Source organism: Eleginops maclovinus, chromosome 16 (assembly GCF_036324505.1).
Source record: "Eleginops maclovinus isolate JMC-PN-2008 ecotype Puerto Natales chromosome 16, JC_Emac_rtc_rv5, whole genome shotgun sequence".
Classification (NCBI taxonomy): domain Eukaryota; kingdom Metazoa; phylum Chordata; class Actinopteri; order Perciformes; family Eleginopidae; genus Eleginops; species Eleginops maclovinus.
Genome location: NC_086364.1, coordinates 21203764 through 21216679, shown reverse-complemented (window position 1 = coordinate 21216679; position 12916 = coordinate 21203764). Strand labels below are relative to the sequence as shown.

General features: G+C 41.1%; 1 protein-coding gene across 1 annotated transcript in view; it reads right to left on the bottom strand.

Annotated features, from left to right (window-relative positions):
• Nucleotides 1-12916, bottom strand: part of grin2ba (glutamate receptor, ionotropic, N-methyl D-aspartate 2B, genome duplicate a) — a 146742-nt gene that overhangs the window by 18429 nt on the left and 115397 nt on the right. Inside the window, exons 8-10 of the mRNA XM_063904850.1 lie at nt 9262-9470; nt 6952-7123; nt 493-646 (exon numbers count right to left, since the gene is read on the bottom strand). Of these exons, the coding sequence (XP_063760920.1) occupies nt 493-646; nt 6952-7123; nt 9262-9470 (535 nt within the window). The remainder of the gene's footprint in view (nt 1-492; nt 647-6951; nt 7124-9261; nt 9471-12916) is intronic.

Genomic DNA, 12916 nt, shown 5'->3' with positions numbered 1-12916 from the left:
GGGTATAAGGAGTCCAGTAATATGAAGATGGGGTCAGGTGTCTGGTCAGACAGCAGAGACAGTTTACGGAGAATTAATAGGGGATGGATGTCTGGTGGGTCTGCCGGGGGACGAGTGGCAGGCAGCAGGCTGACACTGAGACTGAGATTTCTGATCCTTTCTTTTACTCTCCTTTTTTCTGGAGAGGAAGTAAAGAAACCGGAGGTCTGGATTCATTTGTTGTTTGAGGTGCAATATATGACTCAGCAGCTTTAGACAGTGAAGGAAGTATTAGTTTCTGCTTCGCTCTGATGCAGGATTTTCACCGGGAAGTGGGCGGGGCTTAATTTCGACCGAAAGTGACGTTAGCGCCTCATGCTATATCTGTCTAGAAAATCCTCTGGACAATACTGTTCTTAAAGAGGACATGTTATGCTAATTTCCTTAGCAACTTCTAGAAAAGACAACAATCCTACAAGATTATTCTTACGAACAATGATCTCTGCTTCTCACCTAAGAAGGCGGAGGGCGACACGGTGCCGTTGCTCCTGGACACCATGACGCTGATGCCCGTCTCGATGAAGGGGACGGAGAAGTCGATGACCTCCGACCTCTCCTCGTTGATGGTCAAGGAGCCGACGGCCATGTGAGCGTTCTTCAACACCACCTGGAGGAGAGGGTGGGAAACAGAAAGCGTCCGTTATTTAAACATCGTTCCTCCATTTGATTAAATACGTCCTTAAACTGCAACCGTTCGTCAGGGTTAAACGTCTTGTTTGCTTATATTATAGTCTGACGTAAATCCACTTGAAAGATCTTGAAGAACCTTAAGAGGAAACCTGGAGACTTTAAAAAGATAGGGCATGGTTTCTTGACATATCTAGAGACAGATTCCACAATATAACTCTTATTTTATGTTACATTTTGGATTGGAAACCACTTTTTTGAGTCAGATATGTCTGTCTTTTTGTCAATATGTTTTCCTGACCTATGAAAGTCTACATTTACGCACCAGGGGCTGTGATCAGTTAACCCCCTGTCGTTTATTATTTCTATTGTTATCATTATTTGGTCCCTCAGGTATTTTCTGTTGGCCGTGTGGTCCTACTTACTTATTGTTTGTTTGATTTCCTTTTTCAAACAATGTAGACGCAAATATCCTGTACGACAGGCACCAGATTACGAAGTTTACACATGGGAATGATCCAAATCCAGAGCAGAATATCCTTCCATCCGATCCAATATCATAAACAAAAAAGTACATTCAACCATTTTCCTGAATCTTGTCCTCCTCGTGCTTTCCCAGTGGAAAACAAACATGTGCCTACTGGTGCTCTAATCCCACCACCACCTGTCTCCAAATACACACGATTACACCAGGTGCCCAAAGAGGCCTTCAAATAAAAGCATGAACAAAAATATGCAATAATGTCTCCTACAAACATTGTGAAAGTCAACTTTGGTACGGACTCTTTCTTGGGACTCGTCAAAGGGATGAGCCTCGTTTTAGGGGCCAACAATAACAACAACAACTAACTGATTGGGAGTTTAGTCGCTATACTGCCATTATGAAATCAATTTTCAAAATAAAGACGGACAAGAACAGAGTCCCAAACCAGCCATAATATATCACAGCCTTCAGCTCATTGTAAGTGATTGTGCTGGAAGTCTTTCTAAATGCAGATGAGAAAATGTGAAATGGACAAAGGTGGACGTCGTTACAGCAGACACTGAGATCTAAAGGTCACCGAGCAGACATTTAACAAATAGCTTTTTACCTTTTTATGGTGGTCTCTGCTCTTACATCAGCGGATGAATGAATAAATGTGACTGGGCTTCTTCGGCAATCTAATATGAAGAGTAAATATTAGGTTACAGTGTCAGCCCTTATAATCCAGGAGCAATACCTCCTGTCTAGACGCATCACTTTGCACTGACACGACCCATTGTGGAATAGCAGTGTTTCAACCGTGCAGCAACTATTGTTCTGAGTAAAAGGGAAAGCTAGCGGCCGGTCCGTTAACATGTTTAAAGCTGCAGCAGAAGATGAATGCACTCTCTGTGTTGGCTGTCAAAAGGTATTTTAAGAAATGGAGGAAATGAAATCTGACATAATCGCAGAACGGACCGGTTTGAAGGAAAGAGGGTGCATTAAAAAAGGGGAGAGAAAAGGGGTAACGTGAGCGAAAGGGCAGTAAAGAAACATGAAAATGGAGGCCCAATGCCTTACCGCCCCTACACACTACCCCTCCGTTTAGAGGGTCCGGGTAAACATTTACTGATAAACTGCACAACAAGAGATGCTTTAACATCGTCATGCAGATGTTAACAACTTGTTTTTGGTTATTTATGATAAAGTTTTGTATATTTGCAGATTATTGCACATCAGATTTTTTATTTATAAATCTACGAAAAAGAAACTGATTTAAAGATTTTCTGAGTTTTATTTCAGTTATTATTTTTTGTCCAAGAGAGGCCTGATTTGCGACGGGATTTTCAGTTTCAGTTTCAGGGAGTGGAGTTTGTCCCAAAGCTTGCAAGTGTGACTACAGACGGTCTTCACTCCATCACGGAGGGGGAGTGGGTAGGGTGTGGTTTGGAATTGGACTGGAGACATAGGGAAAAAGGGGGCTGAAGTAGTTCTTGTAGGACTTGGCTCGGGAACTGGATGGTCAATGGTTCAAATCCCAGCACGGCACAGCATACTTAATAAATAACATGTTGTTTGGACAGATGGGATTTAAGAAGAGTCACACATCTTTAATATATCTTTTATGTGGCCCTGTACGTGTGTTGTTTTTCTGAAATCAGTTATTGACGAGTCTTTTTGTTGTTCATTTGTATTTTTTTTTATGGATCTTTCGGGACCAGGTGAATTACGATCTGTTCGTTTTTTCATTTTTCTTAAATTATTGATCAAATTTAAAGTTGAACCTCTGCTCTGAATGCCTTTATTTCATATATTTGTTCAATAATAATGTGATTAATGTTTTAAAAACGGTCATTCCCTCTCAAATCATATCACATTGCATGCAGTTATTATTGTGCAGCCCTACAAAGGTAGAGCAAGAGGACAACGCAGGACACTCGTGATGCGTCTCGGGGGAGAAAGACAGAAAGAGGGAGGAAGAAAGTGGGTTACCACAGTGGGTCATGGCTGCTTGAAATAGCCGCCTCTCCTTCCTCTACCTGCCTCTACCTCTGCACAGGTTGTATATTTAGCCCCAGATTGCAACAGCCCTACAGCGCAGGGGTAAAGTGGGACGCCGTCTCGTTGAGTTAACAGAGAGGGGCAGGGATGAGGTGTTTTTGTAGGCCGAGCAGGAAGTTAGCATCACAATAGCTCCCTCAACAAAATGCTAATGGGTTATTTCCATTATTTATGACGCCTGTTTAGTTCAGCAGGATAATCTCCACATATTAACACCACTTTATGATGAGTAAATGCACTCGCCAGGAGTAAAAATCAGACATTAGGATATAAATGAACTACAGCACGGTCATGTGGTCACCAGCGCTAAGCTAAATGTGGCTAGTGTTGGGCGTGATGACATTTAGCTGTCTCATTTCGAAATGCGTTCATTTTTAAGACATTTAAAAGCTTCAGACATTCACCAGGGGGTATTTAATGACCTATTGTATGTTGTAGTACAATAGGTCAGACATTATTTGACGCTTCTCACCAGAAAATTTTCAAAAAAAACATTGACTTTGAGAGGCGTGAACAGAAAATGGTTAAAAGCAAGCTGTCTTTTTTATCCAACCAACCCAAAGAAAAAACACACCTATATATTAAAAGCTAGGAAAGGTACAACCCCTAAAAGCAATTACAGCTCACGATAAGAAGCAATTCACCAAACTGCATTAACTTTGACATGAGGGGAAGCAAAAGTGCTAAAATGCTAACTCATTTCCCGTGTTTAGGACTCATTCCTTCAGCCATTTGTGACTCAAAGCTCCAGCTCCAGCGTTAAAGTGTGTGTGTGCATATGGGTGAGTCATAAAAGGGAAAAAGACAGCGAAAGAGAAAGCAGTGAACCTTTGTTCTCCACCTGTGAAGTGGACCTTTACAGGCGGCAGAATAACACACAGCGCTACATTATCTGCACTTTTCAAAGTGTTCTTCTGGCGCCTGTGTGTGTGTGTGTGTGTATGTGTGTGTGTGTGTGTGTGTGTGCATTTTAAACTTTTCCCGTCTTGTTTGTTCTCTCAGCATGTAATGTCAGTGTGCGTGTGTGTGTGTGTGTGTGTGTGTGTGTGTATGTTGCAGCCTGAATGTGTGAATGTCTCCCCGGGGATGAGAGTCCATCCAGCAGTGTACTCACTTCCTCTCTCCATCTCCCTCCTACGACTTGTTCTCTCCGTGTTATGAAAGTGACCCATGTGGGTGTTATTGAGAATGAGCGAGCGCATATCTGTGTATCAGCTGGTGCTGGTGTGTGTGTGTGTGTGTGTGTGTGTGTGTGTGTGTGTGTGTGTGTGTGTGTGTGTGTGTGTGTGTGTGACTGTGCCTGTGAGGCCAAACTCATGTAATCAAGTGCATTACCCTAATATTTCAGATTAGGAGCATTAAGGCCGAGCACCGAGTCCATGCAGCCAGAGAAAATCTGACTGAGATCCAGTTACGACAAAATGTCGTCCTGCGTCAAAATGTTCATTGATTTTTCTTTCTCTCATCCATCTTTTGTCTTCCAGAGCTTTGGTAAATTGTGTAAAATGCCCCTGAGTGATCTCTGAGTGATCAGGAATGTGCATGGGCACGTCCTTCTGTGTGTGTGTGTGTGTGTGTGTGTATGTGTGTGTGTGTGTGTTTGTGTGTCCAGATTTCGGTCCATTAAAGGTGTGAGATATACTGAAGTTTTGGCTTTGTTCCAACTGGAGAAGGACACTGGGTTTGATACATAAGACGATGGTGAAGTGTGTGTGTCTGTTTGTGTGTGTGTGTGTGTGTGTGTGTGTGGGAGGGAGGGAGACTGACAAAACCAGTATGTCCTCGTTACACACAGTATGGAATCAGTCTGTTTTTCTGTGTATATTTATACATGCATTATTGTGTGTCCCTTGCCTGCATGTGTGTAGGTGAGTTTTGGACACAGGTTGGTTTTGTTGGATACATCAGATATATGGCAAAGCGTGCGTGTGTGTGTGTGTGTGTTTGTGTGTGTGTGTCTTGAATGAGTGTTTGTATGTGTGTGGTAACAAGCATTTCCTCTCCTGTTACATGTTATATTTTTCAGTTTTGTGGAGGTGAGCAGCGGCCAAATTACGGCAAGTATCGATGGATTTTATAACAGCTGTCCAAACTACAGACACAGACAGGAAGTAGCTAAATATATTAGATATAAAAAGTCAGCTTAAAATAAAATGACTTGCAAAAGTTTTACCCTAAAAGAAAATGTAAACCACATCTCGTCTGTGACTCGTGAAGGTTATTTAAACTCCAGCGTGTCCACACACACAGAGTTGTGTGTTCCCAACCTGTCACCTTTGGGCTTTTATCGATCCGTTTGCTTTTTGCTTCATTAACAAATCGCCAAAGTCACGCAGCACAGGAGCAGCTGATCTTCACAGAACGAGAACTGACAACAACCTTACCTTGGGAACAATGTCGATTACAGAAGGTTTTAGTGAATTGTTGCAGCTGACTGAGTTGTGAGTCCCCCAGGGACGCAGTGCTTAGCCCACTTGACACAAGTGGGAACAAACGGTTGACCCGGAAAGGAAAGCTCATAATTCGAGGTATGAAAACACACTTCAGAGGGGAAAAGAAGCCTTCAGGTGGATCCTATAGAAGCTAAATAAAGCACACAAGATGTAACTCTGTTTCCCCTTTGAGCATTTAGCGTTGTTTTTATTTGCTATGTCCAAGTTCAAAGGTGTCAAATTATGCACATGGTAAAACTCTATTTAGCTAACTATTGATAATTGAAAAGGTATTTTAATCGATTATTCTTTGGAGATGATAGATAATAAATAATGTTTGGCGGCCACATTGTAATTTTGTCGGATTATGGCTTGTATTGTTGATTTATACGAACCTATATTACTGAGTGTATAATGAAAAGCCATATTCAACGTCTGTACATCAGGAAGTTTGTGTTTTAAAGCTTGCTGTCCGAAGAATGTCCCTTAATGCCCATATATATATATAATATAATAGTTGAATACTCGATTCTGATTGGTCAATTCAGAACATGTGACAGGTTGTTAATACGGTAGTACAGACCGCTGTCAAGCACTATAATGACCGTTGCTAAGGAGAATCAAGAGAGAGAAAAGAGGTTAAAAGACAGAGTGCTGGATGTCAGATAAATCACCAGAAGAAGACAGACAGGAAGTGAACACTAACAGGAAGTGAACACTAACAGGAAGTGAACACTAACAGGAACACGGTCTGGTCTCTGCAGGGTTTAAAGACCTGTTAGTGGATCAGAAACTGTAAACAGACTTGAACAGTTACAGAAAACTTCGATCAGTGCTGCCGTAAAGTTGTTGTTGTCGCACTTCCAGCCGTTGGTGCGCCGTGAAACAGAGTTTTTTTTTCTTAGCGAAAGAAATACGATCATTTTTAAGTCAATAAAATCCTTTCAGGTAATATTGGGAGTCGAGATGTTTGTTTGTTTAGTGTCTGGCCGTGTGATAAGTGGGATGAAGTGCAGCGAGGCAGTCATTATGTGGAAAAGAACACCCTTCAGGCTGATCAGGGACCCTCCATGGTCGGGTGATCTTTTCCACATAATGACCGCCTCGCTGCACTTACTTATCCACCATGCGACAAATAAACAAATCGTTTACACAAAGCAGGAAAACACTTTACATGTTGACCTTCGAAAACAACGTGCGGCTTCCCTTTCCGAAAAGCGTGCTAGTACATATCCAATAATTCCTGGTAGAGAACGATACCAAAATAGACGTTTGATTTAAATGTATTCCACAAAATCTAGAAAAGAGAAATGGTAGTTTCCTCCTCACCTCTCCCACCATGCCGTTCCACGTGCCGTTGATCTTCTTGCCGTGTTTGCCGTTGGTCACCAGGTAAAGGTCGTAGGTGAACTTCACCTGCTTGGCGATCTTCTTCAGGATGTCGATGCAGAATCCCTTACAGCAGCGCTTTATGTAGATCCCAGAGTCCTTCGTTTGATTGCTGCAACGAGAGACAAACAGGATTTGTTTCAACCCCTTAATATGATTATTATTTACATGCATTTATGTATTTGTTTTAATATTTGAAGTCATTATTTTTTTGTTATCTCCTTTTGATATGTATTGAGTAAATGTGTTTGAATTTTAAACAAATGTGTGGACAGACTAAGAAAAATCGAAAAAAACACAAATCAATGGAATATTCGTTAAAACATTTAATGGTATTTCCCTCCTTATTTGATTATTATTTATAGTAACTATAGTTGACCCATTTGTTTTATTTGTATTAATGATATTACTTATTATTATTTATTTATATATATTACCATTACATTTTTTCCTTCACTTAAAGAAAAAGCTTTCAGATTCAACGCGTTATAATAAAGCCTTTTTCTTAATCGTGAATAATTTATTATCCATTTAAAAAATGAGTGAAAGAAAATAAATGCAAAAACAGACAAACAGATTAATTTTAACCCCTTAATGTGATTATTATTTATGTATTTGTTTAATATGTTAAGTGATTATTATTATTGTTATCACGTTTTGATTATGTATTGTGATTAAATATGTGTTTGAACTTTGAACCGAAAAAATCACAACAAAAAAACAGAATATTCTTTAAAAAATTGTATTTCCCTCCTTATATGATTATTATTAATATGAATTATTATTGACCCAATTAGTTTATTTTTTCTCAAGTATATTAGTTAATATTATTATGAATTTATATATATTATAATTACATTTTTTCATTTCACTTAAAAAAAATAATTTCAGATTGAAAGCATTATATATAAAGCATCTTTATCTTTAAATGTAAGGACAGACAGTAAAAGCAATAAAACAACTGAATACTGAATGAAATCTGTGCTCCTGAATTGGCATGTAGTGTTAATTGTAGTCGTGATTTGGAGTCCCTGGCTCCGTTGCTCTCACACCGATGGAGTGTGAACTGATTCCACCTCTGGCTCTGTGGAGCTGTCGTGGGAAATCATCATCATTCACAGGAAACATTTAGGCAGGGTTTCATCTCTTCTGTGTATATTTGTGAATGCATTGCTATCTATTAATCCATACGCACATTCATATGTTAGACTTTATGCTTATTTGGATATTAGAAGGTCCTTTCAATGTTATTTTGTCATTTAAGTCTCGGGTCACTGCCGGGTCACACCAGTCCGATAGTAACAGCTGTGTCTGAGTGGGAACATATTGTGACTACAGGCAGATTTATCCTGGAGACAGTTAAATAAGCAACGGCTGGAAGAGTTGGGCAGATTTGACTGTGGCATACATCATGAACACTTCTTCATGTATACTATAACCAGTGTTGTAAGTATGGCTGTCTCTCTAGAGGTGAGGTGTATCGCCTCGTGAGTTCAATTATAAGTCATCCAAATCAATCAAACGTCGGTTAATTATTCTTGATAATTGAATATGCTTTAAGAAAACCAACAAAGCTCTCTGTAGGGTTTAATTTATAATGTTATAAAAAGTGTTCGCGGCTCATTCCTTAAAACAGAAGCCTCAGATTGCTCATAATAAGTTTGTTAGGAAATCTTTTCAACTTTAATTGACTGAATTTATTTGAAAAGTGGGCTGATTAACACATGAATACTACTGAGTGATCTCTGTTTACAGAACTATTTAAGGAGTACAGTATAAGATGTGTGGGCCATATTCGCAGTTGGCCCCCGGGCTGCAGTTTGGACATCCCTGCCAAAACCGTCTTTGTTGGTGCTTTAGCGAAGTGTTGGAAAATGGTCAGGCTTTCGTCAAATAGTTCAGAAACAAAGGTATACTATAGTAAACAACCCGCTGATTTGTCTTTGGGCTGCATTTCTTTATTAAAACACAGGTGTATTTGTTTGATTTTGCCCCAAAATTGAAAGGTAAATACTAATATTTTTAAACTTGCGATTACATTTTTTATCGACTGACAGGACTAGTTGAAAGTCGATGCTTCTAAAATAATTTCCTTCACATAAACTTGAGTTCTGCCAGTTTTAACGTTGGTCTATCTCTCTTTATGTGCTGAGGCTACTTGCTTATACTTAACAGAAATGTATTTTACTTCTTGACTGTCCTATTACTGTTTCATTCTGACTCTTGGTGTATCCGAGCTGTTGGTCTCACAGTGTTTTGATCTGCTTCCGGCAGGGTACGGTGTTCCTCATGCAGGTCCCGCTGAGCGGATCCACGTCTTCCACGATGACGAACGGAGCTTCCTCCAGAGTCACGATGGACAGGTGGTCGTCCTCCCTGGTCGCCGCCCCTCCGTACAGTTCATAGCGAGGCCACACGTGGTACTTCATGGACAGGGAACCGTTCTCCCATTTACCCACCTGCAGGGAAAACAAACATTCAGATTGGGATGTCTTTGCATTCTAGATGTTTTACTGCGGTTAACTGCAATCATGGAGACTCAACAGCTAAATACAAGAAATGAATCACTGGGCAGGAATCTAATTAAAACATGAATGCAGATTAAATTCCACGCTGCAATGAGTCTAGTCCATCAAAACTGCTGCTCTTGTAAACAATTGGCAAAAAGCTATGTGGACTTTGAATGCTTGTTACGCAAAAAAACATCTGTTTCCTGGATTGAGATGTGATTAGTCCATCTGTCAATTGAACGACAACGAGACAACAAATGAACGGAAGCATTTCACGATATGAGGATGATGCAGGGACTATGGAAGTGAGAGGAACGGAAAGGGAAAAAGAGAGGAGAGGATTCGAGGAGAGGCCTGGGACCGAGAGTGGAAAATGAGAACAAGGTTAACGGGAAGGACGAGAGTGAAACGGGGGAAAGAGCAGAATTCAGATCAAGAGGAGAGGGTGCCGAGGGAATTAGACGGAGCGATTAAGAAGAAAAAGAGCTATATATGAAGCGGCCTGAGAGAAAGAGTCAAGTGAGTGTCTGCCACGGAGAAAGGAAGACGGAGATGGAGCGCTTTCAGATGCTAAATGCTGGCTCTTCTGCAGGAGTGTCCAGCTGTTGGTGTGGAGAGTCCTGATGGCCCCTCAGATGGCACTCACGTAAAGCCATACCGGCAGACTTTTGTCATGCAGCACAGGTTGAAACTCATGGTGTCTAAATTTGGATACTTCTCTTTGCACGCTGCCATGATTACCATAAATTCCAAACTGCACAAAGCTGCTGTGCCCTTACTGGAAGTCACGATGGCCACTGTTAGCTTGTTAGCTAGCCAGCAAAAATCGTTCATGGCACCAAATCATAAAAGACTATTAACGATTAACCCAATAAAATTAACCATGGCTACTTTTTGACACCAGGGCATTACTTAAATAGTGAAAAGAAACATACATTTGTTTATATGTGTCGTGCTTTGTTTACTGGAGCAATCGTTTTCATTGCCAATGCTAGCTACGTAGCCAAGATGGCGGTCGTTTGGTGTACAAAGTGTCTAGCAACCTCAATTTTTGACCGTTAAAAAGGGACGCATAGGGACATTTGCCATACTTCGCATTGGGACGCACTATTGAACTTGAAACGGCAATTGAATGTACAGAGGAATGTGTAATGAGACACTAACAATGCCCGCCTTCATGGAGAGAAAGATGCAACACAGGTTGAAACTCTTGCAGTGTCTCAGGTGGGATACTTCCCTAAATACGCTGCCATGTCACACACTGTTAAATGTTGCGCAATGTGTGAATTTGGACAGTATAGTGTTCTCTTAAGTCAAACACAACTGGTGGACCATCACAGGAAGTGTGCTCTTAGCTAACTAGACAGCTAGGATTGTTAGCAGACTGCTCAATTGACATTATTGGTGGCCTATTTTCAACACCAGTATTTTGGAATGTCACTTCAGCTGGGAAAAGCTGTTGAGTTTGGGAAGTGTCCAGCGTTCCTCACTGAACTTTTGGACGGTTTTGAGTACACAATCCGGGTAATATTATCTTAAATCTCACACGGCTACCTCACAGGAAGGGATGATGTGAGCTAGCTAACAACCGCTCATGATACCAAGCCCTTACAGACAGCTCGATTAGGGCTATATAATTAAAGTAGGCTTATTTTTGACACAGATTTTCATATATATGTTACTTTTTTGACCGTTATGAGCATCACCATCCAGGTACTCACAGTGTATTTTGCTATATTTTGTAACACAGCATACGCCTTAGCTTTTTCCTGTAGAAATGCCCAAGATGTGGTTGGACATGGATCTTCAGCTAATTGGGCAGTGTGTAATTGGAGAGAGGGCCGGACGGGGAGCTGAGGCACCAGAGTGTAAAGTTTGCACACTCGTTAAGTATGTAAATGAGCACACACACACACGCACGGGCACACATACACACACACACACACACACACACACACACACACACACACACACACACACACACACACACACACACACACACACACACACACACACACACACACACACACACACACACACACACACACACACACACACACACACACACACACACACACACACATTACACTCCAGGGACCACAAACTGGCCAAGGCTGCATGGGTTGGACATGCTGAGGATTTGTATCTCCGAGGCACAATGCAGCCTCGTTGTATCTGGAGGAGGTAAAAAAAAAAGGGTGAGTAAGGAAAGAGGGAAAAGGGATGAGGGAGTCTGTGAGAAAAAAAGGGGTTGAAATCATGCCGGAGGAGAGCAAACTGGACCGGACACTCCAGAGTCTTCACACTACTTCAAAGGTGCAGTGGGAGAATGGTTGGAGGAGCTGGAACTCATTAGGATCCCAGAAAAGTGGTTCAGCTGGAAGTCAAGCTCAGAATTAAACATGAGGGAGGGAGGGAGGGGGGAGAGAAGGGGAGGTGCAGACTGCAAGGGGGAGAGAGGAGAGGAGCGATTCACCTTGTTCTCTGATCAGAGGACAGAATATAGATTAGAGCGGCAGAAGAAAGGGAGAAACTCGGGGAATAAAGAGTAGGGAGAGTCAAAGGAGTCAGACTGCAGACACAATGGAGGAGAAGGAGGCTGGTGACTTTGCAGGAGGAGCAGCAAGTTCGTTTTAAGGTTGTTGGTTGTGGAGTTTACCCGTCACTACCAATTTCTTTCCAGCTGAACTAAGAGAATATCTACCTGTACAAAAAGAGCTTTCTTCAAACTTAATTTATTTTGAGGAAAGCTGACTGAGCACATATAAAGTTTGTTGTTTTATTCTAAAAGTCAGACATTAAAAGTGAAAACGCTTCTTCTTTCACAATAACTATGGTGACGTGTGACTGCTAGTTTGACCATTTGAAATATCATTGAATGCTCTCCTTGTTTTTATTTTCTTACAAATCCAAGTGTTTTCTGGTCGTGAAATTAAATTGTAACATGTCGGTCACCTAAAAAGTATTGATCCGCGTCGGTTCCACAATCTGTCATGTTATTCCTGGTTCCAAATCAACCAAAATGACGACAGACAAAATCAAAGACGGAGAAAACTAGGTTAGAATGGAATAAAAACAAGATAAAAATGGCCCAAAACAAAAGTGGAAAAGGTGGAAAAGCAAAGATGGTGACGTAAAAAATACCAAGATTTGCCAAACAACCAAGATGAAAATGGAGCACACACACAGAGCCAAACACACACACACACACAACCGAGATGAAAACCACTTGTCTTTCGTCCTTTCTTTTTATCAACCCTGTTGATGATTGTGATTTTTACTGTGATTTTAGGGTGTCTGTTACCATCTGGCCGGGGACAACAGCTGGAAATTAGCCATGTCGGCTAAAGCTGCCCCATTTACTGTTTTTTTGTGACAGTTAATTAATGGGGACT